Source organism: Bombina bombina, chromosome 3 (assembly GCF_027579735.1).
Source record: "Bombina bombina isolate aBomBom1 chromosome 3, aBomBom1.pri, whole genome shotgun sequence".
Taxonomy (NCBI): Eukaryota; Metazoa; Chordata; class Amphibia; order Anura; family Bombinatoridae; genus Bombina; species Bombina bombina.
This window is the reverse complement of record NC_069501.1, coordinates 281,911,170-281,932,687: the sequence shown is the minus strand read 5'-3', so window position 1 is coordinate 281,932,687 and position 21,518 is coordinate 281,911,170. Positions and strand designations below refer to the sequence as shown.

The window sequence follows — 21,518 nt, the reverse complement described above, 5'->3', positions numbered from 1 at the left end:
ATTAGTATGTCTGTCCCAGGACAGCCGAAGGGTTGAGCCTCGTGCACTCTCATCTTATTTCCCTAATTAAGTGTAAGGAAGTTTACAATGAAATCTCATGAGAGTTAAGTGAAATCTCATGAGATCACAGTAAAAGAGTTCATGACCTCAGCACTGTTGATGCTGATTGGCTGCTGTTCATTTCTTCATTTTTTTTTTTACCTGCAGCTGGGCTGCAGCTGAGTATAACTTTTTACACAGAACTTACTCTGCTGAGCTGAGGAAGTTGTGAGGTAAAATATCTTCCTTTTTTTACATAGAGATGCTCAGGTGATATTTTCCTGTCAGCTTTTTTCAGTTACGCTGCATCAAGTTTCAAGTGATTTAGCATATGAGTATTATGTCCCTTTAATATCCTCAGATTCAGTCATCTCTTGTCTCCCTTTAACTTCTTTTATTTTATTCTCCCACTCTCTCTTCCCTTTTGCTCCTCACCATCCCTCCGTCTACTCTTCTAGTCTATCCCTTTATCACTCAGCCATTCCCTTCCTCTAACATTTCCCCTCTCATTCACAGGGTTGAGTGCAAAAAAATATTAGAAATATTGTGCGCTAATATTGCTCATGGAACATATTTTTTTATTGCTTAAGAGAAAGTTTAGGTTGCACTGACATCTGGTTAATGGATAGCGAGGAACGCTAAATCCTTTGCATAATAGACTTCTATGGGGGGGGCACCAAAAACCCATGTCAGCTATCTCTTTAACACAGTGGTCTCAAAGTTCAGGCCCTGGGGCCATATGCAGCCCTCAAAATAGTTTCATGTGGCCCTCCCTTGTTTAAGGTAAACCATTAATTTGGGCTGTCTATTTTTTTAGGGTTCTAAGAGGTGTATCTAGTTGATGTTCTATATAGGCACTAAAAATATAAATATAAAGACATGGGTTCAGTGTAGACTCCCACCATGCACTGCTTGGATAAATGTTACTTTTGACATTGTTATACAGTTCCAGAATGATCAGTTCACTTGGCACTCACAAGATAAATATAGACAACTGTGTATGTCTATTGTGGGCTACAACTTCCACCATGCACTACTACTTGGGTAAATGTCACTTCAAGTTCCTAGTATATCTAGCACTTACTCAGTTCAAGCGGCCCCCATGAGCGCAGGACACTTGACCAGTGGCCCCTAGATACATTGAGGGGTAGTTATCAACGTGTCTACTTTACCTGCCTTCGCCGGTTCAATACGCCCGCCTAAGCTCGCCTCACATCGCCACCGCGGACCTGCAAAATTTCGCCTAAGTTATCAAAAAAGCTGTCAAAAAGCTGCGCACCAAGTACGGGGCGATGAGCAGCGGACTGTGATAGTTATCACTCATCCGATCTCGCTGCTCTTCGGCTTTTTGACAGCTTTATTGACAAGCAGTCACTAAGCACCCACACTAACTACACTGTTCTACCCCTATACCGGCGCCCCCGGAGCCCCCCGCAACTAAATAAAGTTATTAACCCCTAAACTGCCGCTCCTAGACCCCGCTGCAACTCTTATAAATGTATTAACCCCTAAACCGCCGCTCCCGGACACCGCCGCCACCTACATTATACCTATTAACCCCTAACCTGCCCCCCTATACCGCCGCCCTCTATAATAAAGTTATTAACCCCTATCCTGCTGATCCCGGACCTCGCCGCAACTAAATAAATAGTTTAACCCCTAAACCGCCGCTCCCGGACCCCGCCGCAACCTATATTAAACTTATTAACCCCTATCCTGCCCCCCCTACACCGTCGCCACCTATAATAAATTTATTAACCCCTATCCTGCCCCCCCTACACCGCCGCCACTGTAATAAAATTATTAACCCCTAAACCTAAGTCTAACACTAACCCTAACACCCCCTAACTTAAATATTAATTAAATACATCTAAATAATATTTCTATTATTAACTAAATTAATCCTATTTAAAACTAAATACTTACCTTTAAAATAAACCATAATATAGCTACAATATAAATTATAATTATATTGTAGCTATCTTAGGATTTATTTTTATTTTACAGGCAAATTTCAATTTATTTTAACTAGGTACAATAGCTATTAAATAGTTATTAACTATTTAATAGCTACCTAGCTAAAATAAAGAGAAATTTACCTGTAAAATAAAAACTAACCTAAGTTATAATTACACCTAACACTACACTATCATTAAATTAATTATTCCTATTTAAAACTAAATACTTACCTGTAAAATAAATCCTAAGATAGCTACAATGTAATTAATAATTACATTGTCGCTATTTTAGGATTTATATTTATTTTACAGGTAACTTTGTATTTATTTTAGCTAGTTAGAATAGTTATTAAATAGTTATTAACTATTTAATAACTACCTAGCTAAAAGAAATACAAAATTACCTGTAAAATAAATCCAAACCTAAGTTACAATTAAACCTAACACTACACTATCATTAAATTAATTAAATAAATTAACTAAAAATAACTACAATTAAATACAATTACATAAACTAACTAAAGTACAAAAAATAAAAATCAGCCAATCAGATTTTTCCTACATTAATTCCGATTGGCTGATAGAATCTTATCAGCCAATCGGAATTGAAGGGACGCCATCTTGGATGACGTCCCTTAAAAGAGCCTTCATTCGTCGGTAGTCCGTCGGGGAAGAAGGATGTTCCGCGTCGGCGGAATGAAGATGGATCCTGAAGAAGAAGATTGAAGACCCCGCTTGGAAGATGACATCGCCCGGATGGAAGACTTCTTCAGCGCCGCTTGGAAGATGACATCGCCCGGATGGAAGACTTCTTCAGCGCTGCCTGGATGATGACTTCATCGGATGGAAGACTTCTTCAGCGCCCCTTGGAGGACAACTTCTGCCGCTCCGGATCTCCTGTTCGGTTCCATCGGTGGGTTGGCTGGCTGAAGACAACTCAAGGTAGGATGATCTTCAGGGGGGTAGTGTTAGGTTTTTTTAAGGGGGGTTTGGGTTAGATTAGAGGTATGTGGGTGGTGGGTTTTAATGTTGGGGGGTTGTATTTTTCTTTTACAGGCAAAAGAGCAGTTTTCTTTGGGGCATGCCCCACAAAAGGCCCTTTTAAGGGCTGGTAAGGTAAAAGAGCTTTGAACTTTTTTTAATTTAGAATAGGGTAGGGCATTTTTTTATTTTGGGGGGCTTTGTTATTTTATTAGGGGGCTTAGATTAGGTGTAAGTATCTTAAAATTGTTGTAATATTTTTTAAATGTTTGTAACTTATTTTTTTTTTGTAACTTAGCTTTTTTTATTTTTTGTACTTTAGTTAGTTTATGTAATTGTATTTAATTGTAGTTATTTGTAGTTAATTTATTTGATTAATGTAATGATAGTGTAGTGTTAGGTTTAATTTTAACTTAGGTTAGGATTTATTTTACAGGTAATTTTGTATTTCTTTTAGCTAGGTAGTTATTAAATAGTTAATAACTATTTAATAACTATTCTAACTAGCTAAAATAAATACAAAGTTACCTGTAAAATAAATAAAAATCCTAAAATAGCTACAATGTAATTATTAATTACATTGTAGCTATCTTAGCGTTTATTTTACAGGTAAGTATTTAGTTTAAATAGGAATAATTTATTTAAGTATAGTGTAGTGTTAGGTGTAATTGTAACTTAGGTTAGTTTTTATTTTACAGGTAAATTTCTCTTTATTTTAGCTAGGTAGCTATTAAATAGTTAATAACTATTTAATAGCTATTGTACCTAGTTAAAATAAATTGAAATTTGCCTGTAAAATAAAAATAAATCCTAAGATAGCTACAATATAATTATTATTTATATTTATTATCATTTATTTATATTAGGGTTTATTTTAAAGGTAAGTATTTAGTTTTAAATAGAATTAATTTAGTTAATAATAGAAATATTATTTAGATTTATTTAATTAATATTTAAGTTAGGGGGGTGTTAGGGTTAGTGTTAGACTTAGGTTTAGGGGTTAATAATTTTATTACAGTGGCGGCGGTGTAGGGGGGGGCAGGATAGGGGTTAATAAATTTAATATAGGTAGCTGCGGGGTCCGGGAGCGGCGGTTTAGGGGTTAAACTATTTATTTAGTTGCGGCGAGGTCCGGGATCGGCAGGATAGGGGTTAATAACTTTATTATAGAGGGCGGCGATATAGGGGGGGCAGGATAGGGGTTAATAGGTATCATGTAGGTGGCGGCGGGGTCTGGGAGCGGCGTTTTAGGGGTTAATACATATATTATAGTTGCGGCGGGGTCAGGGAGCTGCGGTTTAGGGGTTAACATGTTTATTGTAGTGGCGGTGGGCTCCGGGAGCGGCGGTTTAGGGGTTAATACATATATTATAGTTGCGGCGGGGACCGGGAGCGGCGGTTTAGGGGTTAACATATTTAGTATAGCTTGCGGTGGGCTCCGGGAGCGGCGGTTTAGGGGGTAATACAGTTATTTAGTTGTGGCGGTGTAGGGGGGACAGATTAGGGGTGTTTAGACTCGGGGTACATGTTTGGGTGTTAGGTGTACATATCTCCCATAGGAATAAATGGGATGTCTGGCAGCAGCGAACATGAACTTTCGCTATGGTCAGACTCCCATTGATTCATAAAAACCAGGTACGCTGGGCCGGAAAAGTGCCGAGCGTACCTGCTAGTTTTTTGATAACTAGCAAAAGTAGTCAGATTGTGCCGCACTTGTGTGCGGAACATCTGGAGTGACGTAAGAATCGATCTGTGTCAGACTGAGTCCAGCGGATCGAAGCTTACGTCACAAAATTCTACTTTTGCCGGTCTCTAGCCTTTGATAACTAAGGCGAATCAGCCTCGCCACAAATACGCTGCAGAATTCCAGCGTATTTAAGGTTGACAGCTTGATAACTACCCCCGATTGAGTTAAATACCCCTGCTTTAACATTATGCCGAAGTGGTGGAGTTCTTCATTTAGGTATAAACTCTGGTGTTGTAGTGAAAACAGTTTAAAACACTGCACTTATACATACATACAGCTATATACATTAAATCACGATTAAAACATTTTTTCAAATCAACTGTTATTTTAATATGTTTAAAGTGAAATCATTTATTTTGATATATTTTTCATGTTTTGTTTTCAAGGGTTAACACTTTACATCAGGTCTCCAAAAGTGCAAAATATTTCAGTACTTTTTTGTGTTGTTCTTAACTCACAACTTATAATATGACCTTTAATAGTGCTCCCTGTACTACCCATTAAAAATATAGAAGGTGCTACAAAATGTTGACTGGTTCATTGTATTTAGTACCCACTTTTAATACTGGATTCTGCGCTATTCTTAGCACAGGTCAGAGCTTAAGGTAATGCATTAACAAGTATGCTGCACTTGTAATTTACCCCTATTCGTTTGTTAACCCCTTAAGGACAAGGCCATTTTTCAATTTCCTTTTATTAAGGACCAGGGCTATTTTTACATTTCTGCAGTATTTGTGTTTAGCTGTAATTTTCCTCTTACTCATTTACTGTACCCACACATATTATATACCGTTTTTCTCGTCATTAAATGGACTTTCTAAAGATACCATTATTTTCATCATATCTTATAATTTATTATAAAAACATATATAACATATGATGAAAAAATGGAAAAAAAAACACTTTTTCTAACTTTGACCCCCAAAATCTGTTACACATCTACAACCACCAAAAAACACCCATGCTAAATAGTTTATAAATTTTGTCCTGAGTTTAGAAATACCCAATGTTTACATGTTCTTTGCTTTTTTTGTAAGTTATAGGGCAATAAGTTCAAGTAGCACTTTGCTATTTCAAAACCATTTAAAAAAAAAAAAAAATTTGCGCTAGTTACATTGGAACACTGATATCTGTCAGGAATCCCTGAATAACCCCTCACATGTATATATTTTTTTTAGTATACTTCCCAAAGTATTGATCTAGGCCCATTTTTGTATATTTCATGCCACCATTTCACTGCCAAATGCGATCAAATAAAAAAAAAGTTCACTTTTTCACAAACTTTTTCACAAAATTTAGGTTTCTCACTGAAATTATTTACAAACAACTTGTGCAATTATGGCATAAATGGTTGTAAATTCTTATCTGGGATCCCCTTTGTTCAGAAACAGCAGACATATATGGCTTTGGGGTTGGTTTTTGGTAATTTGAAGGCCGCTAAATGCTGCTGCGCACCACATGTGTATTATGCCCAGCAATGAAGGGGTTAATTAGGGAGCTTGTAGGGTTAATTTTTGCTTTAGTGTAGTGTAGTAGACAACCCAAAGTATTGATCTAGGCCATTTTGGTATATTTCATGCCACCATTTCACCGCCAAATGCGATCAAATAAAAAAAAAATGGTTAACTTTTTCACAAACTTTAGGTTTCTCACTGAAATTATTTACAAACAGCTTGTGCAATTATGGCACAAATGGTTGTAAATGCTTCTCTGGGATCCCCTTTGTTCAGAAATAGCAGACATATATGGCTTTTGGCATTGCTTTTTATATTTTTTTTAGTATACTACCCAAAGTATTTATCTAGGCCCATTTTGGTAATTAGAAGGCTGCTAAATGCCACTGTGCACAACACTTGTAGTATGCCCAGCAGGGAAGGGGTTAATTAGGTAACTTGTAGTGAGCTTGTAGGGTTAATTTTAGCTTTAGTGTAGAGATCAGCCTCCCACCTGACACATCCCATCCCCTGATCCCTTCCTGACCCACCTCAAACAGCTCTTTTCCCTTCCCCACCTCACAATTATCACCGTCATCTTATATCTATGTCGCTGGTCCTTAAGGGCATAATGAACAATGTCGTACAGCATACAACGTTGGTCGTTACGGGGTTAACAAAATGTCATTAACCCCTTATTTTCTGTGGGAAAAAAATGTTTATGGAAGTAGAGGAGGACATCAGCTTAAAGGGACAGTCTAGTCAAAATTAAACTTTCATGATCCAGATAGGGCACACAATTGTAAACAACTTTCCAATTTACTTTTATCATCAAATTTGCTTTGTTTCATTGGTGGTATTTTTGAAAAGCTAAACCTACGTAGGCTCAAACTGATTTCTAAAACCGTTGAAAACCGCCTCTTAGCTCAGAGCATTTTGAAAGTTTTTCACAGTTAGACAGTGCTAGTTCATTTGTTTCATATAGGTAACATTGTGCTCATTCCCGTGGAGTTGTTTAGGAGTCTGCACTGATTGGATAAACTGTCAAAAGCACTGAGATAAGGGGGCAGTTTGCAGAGGCTTAGCTACAAGGTAATCACAGAGGTAATATGTGTATCAATATAACTTTGTTGGTTATGCAACACTGGGGAAGGGGGAATAAAGGGATTATCTATATTTTTAAACAATAACAATTCTAGAGTAGACTATCCCTTTAAACTTACAAAGAAATGTGATAGAAGCAAACGCTACTGCTACATGCCAGAAGCTGAACAAAAAAAATTGTATTAATCAATTTTTTGATGGGGCGGGATTGTGGAAAGAATACAGCAAAATTCATTGTATTTATTTATTTTATTGTTTGGCATTGGTCTGAATCCGAATGCACATGTCTAATAAGTGCATTTATGCAGCAATATCTATTATGAAGTGCTGTCGGTGAGCTGAATGTGTCTATAAAATAAATGTTTGTTGAAATAAATTTTTAAAAAAAGCATCTTGAGTTCTTGCTGCAGCGGAACTACCATTGGTGCAGAAGGACCCAAGTGCTGGTGGCCCATAGCAGCAAGTCTATACATAGTTATGTGCAGAATGTGTACAGTCCTAATGCAGATGAGCCTTTTATTAGTGCAGGTTGTAGGTCTATCTATTTATCTATCTATTTATCTATCTATTTATCCTCAAAATCATCACACAGGGCAGCATGTATAATATTACTATTGCTTACTACTGAGTTAACTTTGGGGGCACAAAAAATGTTTGCACAAAGGAGTAGTTCCACTACTGAGTTATTGCCTTTTCCTCTCTTTCCAAATTGAACTATGCAGCTACAATTCATCTCTTTAAGTGTATAAAAGGTACAGCAATGTAGTCATGATGATGCAGTGTTAAAGCCATGAAGATCAACATAAATCCTGCTATTATGTCCTTCATTTATTTGTATCTACAAGAACATGCCACGGGTATTCAAAAGAATTGGAATGACAAATTGTACCCAAAGCTTAAACAAGCATGGAAACTGTTTTTTCTTAGCTGTTTTATTGTAGATGAAAACTAATTAATTTCAGAAACAATAGTATAGAGCGTCCTTTATGGGCTTGCAACACTTTTAAGGGTTAAAACACAAGCAGGGAAGTGAAGTGTAGGATAGTTCAGTTTGTGTGTGAAGTTTTATTTGGGAATGGTAGATTCACCTTTTATAAGCAGGCTTCAGAAGATTCCAGGCCTCTTTGCTGCTGCATCTGCTGTGGGCTGAAGACCAGAAGTTTTATTTTTTTATTCAGTTCAGATTACCTTTTTTTCAGAGTTAAAAACATTTGAAAATTCACCAGTGTCCAGTTTTTTAGGATTGTCTTACAATGAACAAATATTAAAAGTAGAAATAGCATGTATACCTAGAGAGGAAAAATATTGTCAATATCAAAAAAACGGATCAGCAAAAAATTAACTTAGATATATAAAAAAAAAAATATTTCCCCAGTTTCGACACATAATCATCTCAGGTAAAACACACGGAAAAGTAATCATCAATGTGTTTGATCTGAACGTAATGGAATTTTTCTAATCGAATGGAGGAAATATACCCTTTCTCTTCATAGAGATACTTTAGATAGAGACAGTTGTTTCCAAAACGTAGGGATCAAGCGTATTTCAGTATTTGTCATTATTGTTAACAGATTCAAAGGCAATTAACATTTTGTTTTCGGAAACCTATTAAAAAGGAACAGCAATGTGTTCATAGGTAGTTGTAGTGAGAATAATGTCTCCATCTCCATTCTAATAGTATTCATTAGCTATTGAGCATGTTCACCATATATGTGAATATGTACCCCTTTCTGAACATCCTCAAGTGGTTGACATCTTACCTGATAATAACCCTAATCTAGCTGGTGTGAGATACCACCTGCTTAGAAATTTCAGATTCATTTCTATTGTGAAAATAGAAAAAGTAGATTTACTCATCAGGCCTGTAACTACTTCTTCTTAGACATTGATTGTTGTAGCTCTTCTTCCCACCTGGCTACATATGAGGCGAGTGTATCTGAGTGATGTAATTTTTAAGTAATGACTTGTGGGGAGTGTTAGATAGAAAATGAGACAATTGAAGCTATCAATACCAATGATCACATCTAGAACCAAGAAATTCAGCAATTTCTGTTTGTGACTTAAATTTACCATTATTAAAAACTGATTGACAAGGAATTCATCTGTGTAAAGTATTCATCCCCAACCCAAGGCCTCTAAAGGGGAATGTAATGAAAAGGTGGGATTGTCTAGGAGGGGAAAGACCAGAGGTTTTTTCTGCGCTCCCTCCCTCCCTCCCTCCCACAGTTCTACACTAAAACAGCAATTGACAAAAATACCTTACTTGAAGTTTTCTCATTTGTCATCCTTGGAGTACATTATTGAGCCTTACTATAATAAGTTATAAGATTAAATATTATTACAGCAACAACGCAGCCTGTGCATTGAAGGTTCCAAAAACTCTTGTTTGTGTTTTATTAGGTGGAAAGCCGACGTATAACCCACATATCAGCTGAACAGAAGAGACGCTGCAACATTAAGATAGGTTTCGACACCCTCCAAAACCTAGTCACTTCATTACATAGCCAACACAGCAACAAGGTAATGCACCCAGTTTATGTGATGACCGAGTAAACACAATATTTATTACCAGTTAGATTATGTGGTATTGCAATACTGTTGTATAGCTATCACTACAATGTAATACAAATATAATATGCAATAAAAAAAGAAAACAGGTAAACCAAAGAGAGTCTGCTAGCACCACAGATCCATAAATGCCTTTTATCCAAATGGTACCAATTTCATGGTTCTAAATCCTACCTACCATTTCTCGCCAATTGCCAACAAATCACATTTTCCTTTATAGGGACATAAAACATCTTGTTGTTACAAGATTTTTATGCAGTCTTGCAATAAATTAACATACTAGGAGAGTTTTATTTTTTTAAAATACATTAACACATTGTTTGCTGTTTCTCAATGGCCAACCCCCATCATATGACTTTTTGGGAAGAGCCAATCTAGGCTTGTTACTGGAGCACACAAGGCTTAAAGAGAGCAGGCAGGTACTGGTAGGGTTAGGCCTGTAAAGCCTGCCATTAGCACTTTCAATTATCAGAACTAGAGTTAAAAATATATAATATACTGCAATTTGGTTTTACTACAGATAATTAAGCATTTTATTTTGCAATGTTAAAGTGTTTATGCTCATTTAAGGTCCTGTGAACCACTAATCACACCTAGAAATAAAGAAACAATTTTCAAACAAACTTTACTTTCTAACTATACTCTGGGCCCCTTATCCTCATTAGCTTTCAATCTACTAGATTCATTTGCATTTGCAGAACTGATTCCACTCTACTGGAACTGGGCCCCATCTTTAGCACTTTGTTTAACCCCTTAAGGACCAGCGACGTACCCTGTATGTCGCTGGTCTTTTTTTGAGACTTGATTGTTTTATAGCGTGGTCTTGCCACCAGCATTGAGACTGCTCTATTCCACAAAGCCTGCTGGAGGGATGGAATTAATAGCGTGTTCTTGCTAGACTTGTGCTATTATGTCCTGAAAAAACCCTTAACGACCAGTGACATACAGGGTACATTGTGGTCATTAAGGGGTTAATATATTAGGAATAAGAGAAGCTACAATATTACATCCAACTTAATCTACCCTGTCCAGCTCAGCAAGGCAACAACCCTACAGAAGACAGCAGATTACATCTACAAGCTACAGCAGGAGAGAGCTCAACTGCAAGAAGAAGCCCAAAGACTGCGCTGCCAGATACAGGAACTAAATGACAGCATCAAGTGAGTTACATGAAACCATTAGAGATTTCACAAAACATTCTGTTGTAATAATAAAATACTCATATTTCTAGAAGCGCTGTACTATTATTAATTTAAAACCATGTGCAAACCTCCTAACATTTCAAAATTCGAAAGAGGGACAAACCCTCCCCCCCTCCAGAAAAAGTGTGATATGTGATGGGCAGGAGCAGGGATAGAGAGTGACAAAATCATGAGACCAGTGTTAGAAAGTGGCAGAACATAACAGTTGTGACAAGTTAAAAGTAGAGAATAACCACTCTGATAGTTGCCAACATTTGAAAAAATGTTCAAATAATCTGGTTACAGAATTGGCCATGCCCAGAAAGTTTTGTAGCTCTGCCCATACAGATCTGTCTTAAGACAGCTGATGTTCACAAAATGGGGTCTATTTATCAAGCTCCGAATGGAGCTTGATGTCCCGTGTTTCTGGCGAGCCTTCAGGTCTAAAGAGCTCTGCTCCATAACCTGTCTGCCTGCTCTGAGGCGGCGGACAGAAATTAACCTGATCGAATACGTTTGGGTTGATTGACACCCCCTGCTAGCGGGCGATTGGCCGCGAATCTGCAGGGGGCAGTATTGCACCAGCAGTTCACCAGAACTGCTGGTACAATGATAAATGCTGACAGCGTATGCGTGGTTCGGTATAGCGGATCATGTCCGTCCGCACAATGATAAATGGACCCCTATGACATTTTGTATTATATATGCAGAATACTCACAGACGCTAGTTCATCACATTAGGTGTGATTGAAGACTCTGATACCACAATATGCAAACACATTTATACATAAAATCAACAATACACCTTTCCAAGCCCACAACATTTTTTTAAAATGTGGGAAAGACTCCTGAAACAATTTTATTTTTTAGAACAGCAGGCCAAAAACAGGACTGTACCCATAAAATACGGCAGTTGTCAACTATGCTCTAGGTGTCAGTACACACACCAGTCGGATACACAACCACATAGACACACACACACACACATATATATATACACAAGCACATACACACCACACACATACACAAACACACACACACCACAAATACATATACACAGATGGCCATGCACAAGGCTTCACTGTTGTTATCATCACACACAGATACCAAAGTAAGAGGCTTTCTAAATGCTTTTTAAATTCTTGATATAAAGAACACACTGTGACAGAAGTGGGGTAACAATAAAAGGTGCAATAAAGTTGTGAAAGTATTTTTCATCAGGCACTTTTTATGTTTGCTCTACAACTTGAATATAAAAGAAATGCAAGGAAACATATTTATGCTGTTTGTGCATAGGACTCCTGTTACCAAATGAGGATGGCACTAAAAGAAGCTATTCATTTCCCATATTGAATAAAAAATGTTTAATAATTATACAACAAAACATAATAAAATCGGATGCATCTGTTTCAAATTATTTGTTGCACAATATGCACAATATAAGGCAGTCTTAGAATATATTGTATCGATGTCCTGGATACTAATATAATCCTTTACTCACTTTGGCTGTGATCCATTAGTCTTCGTCACAGAGTTAAATCACGTGACCAGTTTCAACCAATCGTAGGTTCGATGTATCCACCAATGGGCTGGATGTGTGTGGATTCGAATCTCAGGTCTAAACACCTTGTATTGGTAAACACATATGAACACACTATCATATTTATGCCAAAAAAAACCTTGCAGTGTCTCTAATCTTGCTAGTAGCAAGTCGCTCAGGTATATACTACAGTGATAACTCGTCAGTTTATACACGAGTTATATATAGTGACTCAGAGACTTAGTACACTTGAGGGAATTAGTGACTAACGATAGTATACGTTCTTTTAGAACATTTAGAGAAAACGGTTTTCGTCCAAAAAAACCTCTGTATCCTTAAATTGGTCTGTGTTATGTTCTGTGTATTTAACACACAGTTTTCTGGTTCCTTCAACAGCTTCTACGTGTTTCAGCCCTTGGGCCTTTATCATGCATAGGACTCCTGTAGTACTCTGCATGAGATTACTGCTCGTGTACAGCTCCTTCAAACAAAATGACTGCAGAGCTACCGGTAACAAACAGTAGCTGACCGAAAAGCACAGAGAGCGTAGTAATGCTCTGCTGCTCACAACCACTACTAGCACCAATCAATCGCCAGGGATGGGACACTATCTAAGCACCCACCTCTCCTGAGTTCTGCTTTCTACATTTCCCTGCAGACTTAGGCCTCTATTTAACAAGCTATTTAACTCGCCAGAAACAGCAGTTATGAAGCAGCGGTCACAAAGACCGCTGCTCCATAACCTGTCCGCCTGCTCTGAGCAGGCGGACAGACATCGCCGGAAATCAAACCGATCGAGTACGACACCCCCCTGCTGGCGGCCTATTGGCCGCGAGTCTGCAGGGGGCGGCGTTGCACCAGCAGCTCTTGTGAGCTGCTGGTGCAATGCTGAATACGGTGAGCGTATTGCTCGCCGTATTCAGCGAGGTCTGTCGGACCTGATCCGCACAGTCGGATCAGGTCCAACAGACCTTGATAACTTGGGGCCTTAGACAGCACTGACTGTTCAGTTGAGCACCTCGAGATTATATGTGCCAACTGACTTGAGCCACGTGCAGGTAGTACTAGGATTGGATTTACTCACTGTAATGTCACGTGACAAAAGGACCCAATAAAAATGTGTTTTTTTTTTTGTTTTTGGTTAACTCCAGTGCAGGGTCAAGGGGGCAATGCGAGACTGAAGGCTCTCTATATGTGGGACTGCCCCGCGCAAATCGGGATAGTTTGGAGGTATGCATGTGCTTACAACGTATTTACTACTATGGGTTACATTACTACATTACATTAATTTAGTAATACAAGTACTTGATAGTGTAGAGTGTGTTATTGTTTGTGCAACCTTGCGAAAGAATAACACTCAGGACTAAATTACAAGTGACAGGTTAGTGCGACTGAAACCCTTGCGTAAAGGGTAGTGCGTAGTGTGTTTAAAAAAAATTGGTGGGGGCGTGTCTTAGCAGCCGCCATGACAAGTCGCAAAAAAGAGAGGCTCCACATAAACCTGAGATAATTGCTGTATATCGTTTCATATACCTACTTCTCCTTGCTACAAAAGTATAATCAGATAGAGGAAGATCAGCTGAACCGAATGCTATTAAATGGTACTAGCTTTCCTAATATAAACTCTGCAACCTACAAGAAGAGCGTACCTCACATGGCGGCTTAGACAGAAAGATCATCTACAAACACCCCCCCCCCCCCGGTTCTTCAGGGTCAGCAGGACTAAATCGCATGGAGTCCAGACTGGGGACTATTTGGAACGTAGCTTGCACTGCAGCTGACATTTTGGGTGGAGGAGAGAGAGCCTAATAGGACACAGTATGGAGGTGTTAGCAGCCGTAGATGCCTAGGAGAGCACATTAACGAATGCGATCGCACAGAGCTATGCACAGCTTCAGAGGGATCTTAGCTTACTAAGTGTCGCTTTCTCTTCAGAGCCCTCTGAGCACTACTACTCATTAGTCATGAACACTCAGCCGGTAAAGACAAGATGCCTTCCCACTCGATACTCCAGGGCCTGTAATGCAGCTGCGTCACAGCATCTGTGGTACGGGCAGAAGTGGGCGTGGCCGGGCATGAGCGGGGCATGGCCGGGCGTGAAGGGGGCCGTTGCGCATGCGAGATAGAGGGGAGGAGAGATAGAGAGGGGGGAGAGATAGAAAGAGGGGGAGAGAACAAAAGAGATAGGAAAGAGCTAAAGATAGGATAAGAGAGGGGAAAGAGCAAGAGAGGGGTGAGAGAGAGCAAAATAGTGTCAGGGTTTTTTCCCTGTGTACCATGTGCTGCTGGCAGCCATTTTACTCACCTCTCTTCCTGACTATGGTGCATTGTGGGGGATGCTGCTCATTTCCTACACTTCCTTTTATGATCAGACTGGTGTGCATCATCCATGTGAGACAGGATGCAGTCTCAGAATTGTGATGTCATCACTTATTATTTAAAGGGCCTCTGTTCAGTATGCTTTGCCTTTGCGTTGTCTCAGACCTGTTTGTGAGAGTTCCTGTGTATTATCTAGCTGCCTGACGTCCTTCCTGGTTCCTGATCCCTGGCTTGTTCCTGACTCTGCTGTTTTCCTTGTTTCTGATTCCGGCTCGTCTGACTATTCACTTTGGCTCCTGACTCGGCTCGTCTGACTATCAGCTCTGGTTTTGACTCCTGGATTGTTATTTGACTTGTGGACTTTTTTTTTTTTTGCTATGAATAAAGGTGTGATTATTTTTGCACTTCTCATCTCAGTCTGATTCCTGGCACCCTGACATTACGCAAAGGCCATGAATCCTGATGGTGCTAATAATCCACCTTTACCTGCCATCATTTCCAGGATGGATGAACAGGATCACCGCTTGGATCAATTTGCACTAGCCCTGCAAACCCTGCTGACTCGCACTGCACATTTGGACCAAAGTGTCCCGCAAGTTATGACTGCTCCTGTTTCTGCTGCTGCACCTATGCCTACCAGGAGCATGTCCGGTTCTGCACCTCTACCTCAGCGATATGGAGCCGATTTGTGGCCTCCTTTCGAAGGGTATTTGATGTTCCGGCTCGCTCCTCCTCTGCTGCTAAACGACTCATGTCCATTCAGCAAGGTACAAGATCTGTTGCTCAGTATGCTATTGAGTTCCATACGCTTGCCGCAGAGGTAGGTTGGAACAATGAAGCCCTTGTTGCCGCCTTCTTTCATGGGCTCTGTGATGCGATTAAAGATGAAGTTGCTGCCAGAGATTTACCAGAGGATCTCGAGGCTTTGGTGTCTTTTTTGATCCTAATTGACATCAGACTCAGAGAGAGGCCCTCTTTCAAGGAGCGCTTGTGGAAGCCTCCTGTTCCGTTGTCTCCTGCATGTTCGTTCCCACCGATGCCTCCCTCTCCTCCCATGCCTCCTGGTCCCGAGTCACCAGGTACTGCTGAGCCAATGCAGTTGGGATTCACACGTCTCTCCGCGGCGGAGAGGGCCTTTAGGAGGGGGGCTCTGCCTCTATTGTGGGTTACAGGGCCACCTTTTGAAGTCTTGTCCTACACGGCCGGGAAACGCTCACACCTAAGGTCCTGTCGGGGGCAGACCTTGGGTGGTTTATCCTCGTCCCCGGAACCGCTTAAGGAGAAACCTTTTGTCACGGTTGTCCTTTCCTGGGTGGACTCCTCCATAGTCACTCAGGCTCTTGTTTACTTCGGTGCTGCGGGCTATTTCAGTGACAGTGCTTTTGTATCAAAGCACTCCATTCCTGTTTTGCCTCGGTCCGTTCCGCTTGCTATTGAGGCCATTGATGGCAGGCCCCTTCAGCCCGCACTCGTTACTCACAAAACTGCTCCGTTGTCCATGGCTGTTGGGGCTCTCCATTTTGAAACCCTCCAGTTCCAGGTGATAAACTCTCCGCATTTTCCGGTTGTTCTGGGTTATCCCTGGCTCCAAAAGCACAATCCCAGTCTCGACTGGCGCAGGTCCGAAATTTTGTTGTGGTCCCCGCAATGTATTTCCACTTGTCTTCGGAAACCAGTTAAAGTCTTGTGCACTTCTTCGGTATCTCAATTGCCAGAGGAGTACCGAGAGTTCCTAGACATGTTTGACAAGGTGCGTGCCGGTATGTTGCCTCCTCACCGGTCTTACGATTGTGCCATAGACCTGCAACCCGGAGCCATTCCTCCTCGAGGCCGGGTGTACCCTCTGTCTGTTGCAGAGAATTGTGCTATGGAGGAGTATATTGCTGATGCTCTGTTGCAGGGAACCATCTCCAAATCCTGCTCTCCTGCAGGGGCTGGCTTCTTCTTTGTGAAGAAAAATGGTGGCGAGTTAAGACCATGTATCGATTATAGGTGTCTTAATCGTCTTACCATTAAGAATGCTTACCCTATTCCGCTCATTACGGAACTCTTTGACCGCCTCAAGGGAGCTATGGTCTTTACTAAACTTGATTTGAGAAGAGCGTACAATCTCGTTAGGATTAAGGAGGGTCACGAATGGAAAACAGCATTTAACACCAGGAGCGGGCATTATGAGTATCTTGTAATGCCCTTTGGCCTATGTAATGCTTCTGCTGTTTTTCAGGAATTTATTAATGATGTCCTACGAGATATGTTGCAACAGTGTGTTGTGGTGTACTTAGACGACATCCTCATACACTCACCCACACTTGAGGCTCATCGTTCTGTTGTAACACAGGTTCTTCAGAGACTACGTGAGCATGGCCTGTTTTGTTAACTCGAGAAATGTGAGTTCCATCAGACTCAAGTAACCTTCCTATGTTATGTTATCTCTGTTGCAGGGTTCTCCATGGATCCTGACAAGTTATCTGCAGTTCTGCAGTGGCCTCGCACAGTTGGTCTTCGGTCTATTCAACATATTTTGGGGTTCGCCAATTACTATAGAAAGTTTATTAAAAACGTTTCTTCCTTGGTCAAACCTATCACAGACATGACCTGTAAAGAGAATGATCCACTCCATTGGTCACCTACTGCCATTAAGGCCTTTGATAGTCTTAAGACTGCCTTTGCTGCCGCTCCAGTTCTGGCTCATCCTAACCCTGTCCTGCCTTTCGTTCTTGAGGTGGATACGTCTGAGACTGGAGTAGGTGCCCTCTTGTCTCAACGTCCTACGCCTGACGGTTCCTTGCATCTGTGTGGTTTCTTCTCTAAGAAATTGTCTCTAGCGGAGTGCAATTATGAAATTGGCGAAAGGGAATTACTGGCCATAATTTTGGCACTCAAGGAATTGAGGCATCTTCTCAAGGGTACTAGCGTGACAGTGCTCATTCTTACTGACCACAAGAATTTAACTTATCTATCTGAAGCAAAACGTTTGTCGCCCCGACAGGCCAGATGGGCTCTATTTTTGTCTCAGTTTAATTATGTGGTCTCCTACCTGCCTGGTAGTAAGAATGTTAGGGCTGATGCCCTCTCTCGACAATTTTCGCTTCTGTCCAAGGAGGAGTCTGTACCTACTCCTGTTATACCTCCTCACCATATTTTGGCTACCATACATACTAATTTGACTTCTCCCTTGGGGGAGGAGATCCTGGCTGCATAAACCAATACACCTCCTGAGAAACCTAGTGGTAAGTGTTTTGTTCCTGAACATCTTCGAACTAAACTTTTGCACACTTACCACTATCCTAAAGCCGCAGGTCACCCAGACACGAACCAAATGATTTGGTCTGTCACTCAACAATTCTGGTGGCCAGGTCTTCGTTCTGATATTGCTGCGTATGTTGCCTCCTGCTCAGTTTGTGCACAGAATAAGACTCCTTGACGTCTTCCTGTGGGTCTTCTTCAACCTATTGCTAATGGTGAGCGTCCTTGGACACATCTTTCCATGGACTTCATTGTCGAGCTCCCTGTTTCCAATGGCGATACTGTTATCCTTATGGTGGTTGACCGTTTTTCTAAAATGTCACATTGCATTCCCTTGATGAAGCTGCCTACTGCTCAGGAGCTTGCTTCGATTTTTGCCCGGGAGGTCTTCCATTTACATGGGTTACCCAAGGAGATAGTGTCGGACCAGGGTAGCCAGATTGTCTCCAGATTTTGGAGTTCCTTTTGTGCTCAAATGGGGATCCAGCTTTCCTTCTCCTCGGCATATCACCCTCAATCCAATGGGGCTGCGGAACGCTCTAATCAAGCTCTGGAACAGTTCCTCCGTTGCTATGTCTCAGATCACCACAATAATTGGTCTGAACTGTTACCTTGGGCAGAGTTTGCTCGTAATAGTGCTATTAATGCTTCCTCCAAGTTATCCCCGTTCATGGCGAATTATGGGTTTCAACCAGCCTTGTTGCCCAATTCATTCATGTCTCAGGGTATTCCGGCTTTGGAGGAGCATCTCCGGCAACTCCGTTCCACGTGGGTGCAGATTCAGGATTGCCTTCATCGTTCTATGCAGCGCCAAAAGTTCCAGGCTGATCGTACGTGTCTGTCCGCACCTTCCTACTAGGTTGGTGAGAGAGTTTGGCTGTCCTCCCGCAACTTGAACCTTCGTGTGCCTTCCAATAAATTGGCTCCCCATTATGTTGGTCCTTTTCGATTACTCCGACGGGTTAATCCTGTGGCCTACGCTCTTGACCTTCCTCCTGCTATGCGCATCTCCAATGTTTTTCATGTCTCCCTCTTGAAACCATTGGTTTGTAATCGGTTTACCACTGTGTTGCCTCATCCCCGTCCTATCTTTGTTGACAACCATGAGGAGTATGAGGTCAGCAGCATTATTGACTCTCGTATGTCCAGGGGCCGTGTACAGTATTTGGTTCACTGGAGGGGCTACGGTCCAGAGGAGCGTTCTTGGGTTCCCTCCTCTGATGTTCATGCTCCCGCCCTCCTCCGTGCCTTCCATGCCCGTTTCCCAAATAAGCCTTTTGTCCTCCCGCGGGGGAGGGGTCGTTGAGGGGAGGGTACTGTCAGGGTTTTTTCCCTGTTATTTGCCATGTGCTTCTGGCAGCCATTTTACTCACCTTTCTTCCTGACTATGGTGCATTGTGGGGGATGCTGCTCATTTCCTACACTTCCTTTTATGGCCAGACTGGTGTGCATCATCCATGTGAGACAGGATGCAGTCTCAGAATTGTGATGTCATCACTTATTATTTAAAGGGCCTCTGTTCAGTATGCTTTGCCTTTGCGTTGTCTCAGACCTGTTTGTGAGAGTTCCTGTGTATTACCTGGCTGCCTGATGTCCTTCCTGGTTCCTGATCCCTGGCTTGTTCCTGACTCTGCTGTTTTCCTTGTTCCTGATTCCGGCTCATCTAACTATTCGTTTTGGCTCCTGACTCGGCTCGTCTGACTATCAGCTCTGGTTTTGACTCCTGGCTTGTTATTTGACTTGTGGACTTTTTATTATTTTTTGCTATGAATAAAGGTGTGATTATTTTTGCACTTCTCGTCTCAGTCTGATTCCTGGCACCCTGACAGGGTGAGAGAAAATAAGAGGTGGAAAGAGAGAGAGCAAAATAGAGGGGAAGAGAGAGAGCAAAAGAAAAGGGGGAGAGAGAGCAAAAGAAGAGGGGGGGGAGAGAGAGAGAGGGGAGAGAGAGGGGGGGGAGATAGATAGGGGGAGATGGAGAGAGGGGAGAGAGAGAGATGGGGTGAGAGAGAGAGAGGGGGAGGAGAGAGAGGGGGGAGATGGAGAGGGGGAGAGAGAGGGGGGAGATGGAGAGAAAGGGGGGAGAGAGAGGTTGGAGTGAGAAAGGGGAGAGATAGAGAGGGGAGAGAGAAAGAGGGGGGAGAGAGAGAGAAGGGAGAGAGAGAGAGAAGGGAGAGAGAGTGGGAGGAGGGGGGAGATAGAGAGAGGGGGAGAGAGAGAGGGGGAGAGAGAAGAGGGAGATAGAGGGGGGGAGAGAAAGAGGGGGGAGATAGAGAGGGGGAGAGAGAGAGGGGAGAGAGAGAGGGGAGAGAGAGGGGGGAGAGAGAGGGGGAGCGAGAGATAGGGGGAGAGAGAGAGGGGGAGAGAGAGGGAGGAGTGAGAAAGGGGAGAGATAGAGAGGGGAGAGAGAGAGGGGGGTGAGTGAGAGAGGGGGAGAGAGGAGGGGGAAGAGATAGGAGGGGATATAGAGAGGGGAGAGAGAGAAAGAGGGGGGAGAGAGAGGGAGAGAGAGGGGGAAGAGAGAGGGGGAGAGAGAGGGGGGAGAGAGAGAGGAGGAGAGAGAGGGGGAGAGAGAGAGAGAAGGGTGAAAGAGAGGGAGAGAGAGATAGAGAGAGGGGGAGAGAGAGAGAGATAGAGAGAGGGGGGAGAGAGAGAGAGGGGGAGATAGAGATGGGGGGAGAGAGAGGGGGAGCGAGAAAGAGGGGGGAGAGAGAGAGGGAGGAGAGAGAGAGGGAGAGAGAGAGAGAGAGAGAGAGAGAGAAGGGAGAGAGAGCAAAAGAGAGGGGAGAGAGAGCAAAAGAGAGGGGGGAGAGAGAGAGCAATAGAGAGGGGGAGAGAGAGAAAAAGAGAGGGATGGAGAGAGAGAGAGAGAGAGAGAGAGAGAGAGAGCAAAAGAGAGGGGAGAGAGAGAGAGCAAAAGAGAGGGGGGAGAGAGAGAGAGCAAAAGAGAGGGGGAGAGAGAGCGCAAAAGAGAGAGGGGGAGAGTGCAAAAGAGAGGGGGGAGAGAGAGCGCAAAGAGAGGGGGGAGAGAGAGAGTGCCAAAGAGAGGGGGAGAGAGAGCGCAAGAGAGAGGGGGAGAGAGCACAAAAGAGAGGGGGGAGAGAGCGCAAAAGAGAGGGGAAGAGAGAGAGCGCAAAAGAGAGGGAAGAGAGAGAGCTCAAAAGAGAGGGGGAGAGAGCGCAAAAGAGAGGGGGAGAGAGAGAGCGCAAAAGAAAGGGAGGGAGAGAGCGCAAAGGGTGGGACCGCTGTACTTTCCAAAAATGGCCCGTGTGAACAGGCTTTAGGACTAGTTAAATATAAAACATTTTAAAATAAAATAAAATTAAAAATTATTATAGATATTTTAAAAAGAAATCTAAATAATCCATAGTATATATATATATATATACAGTATATATATAT

General features: G+C 42.0%; 1 protein-coding gene across 1 annotated transcript in view; it reads left to right on the top strand.

Annotated features, from left to right (window-relative positions):
• MLXIPL (MLX interacting protein like) overlaps nt 1-21,518 on the top strand; it is a 382,973-nt gene that overhangs the window by 337,809 nt on the left and 23,646 nt on the right. The window contains exons 13-14 of the mRNA XM_053706321.1: nt 9,663-9,782; nt 10,863-10,990. Of these exons, the coding sequence (XP_053562296.1) occupies nt 9,663-9,782; nt 10,863-10,990 (248 nt within the window). The remainder of the gene's footprint in view (nt 1-9,662; nt 9,783-10,862; nt 10,991-21,518) is intronic.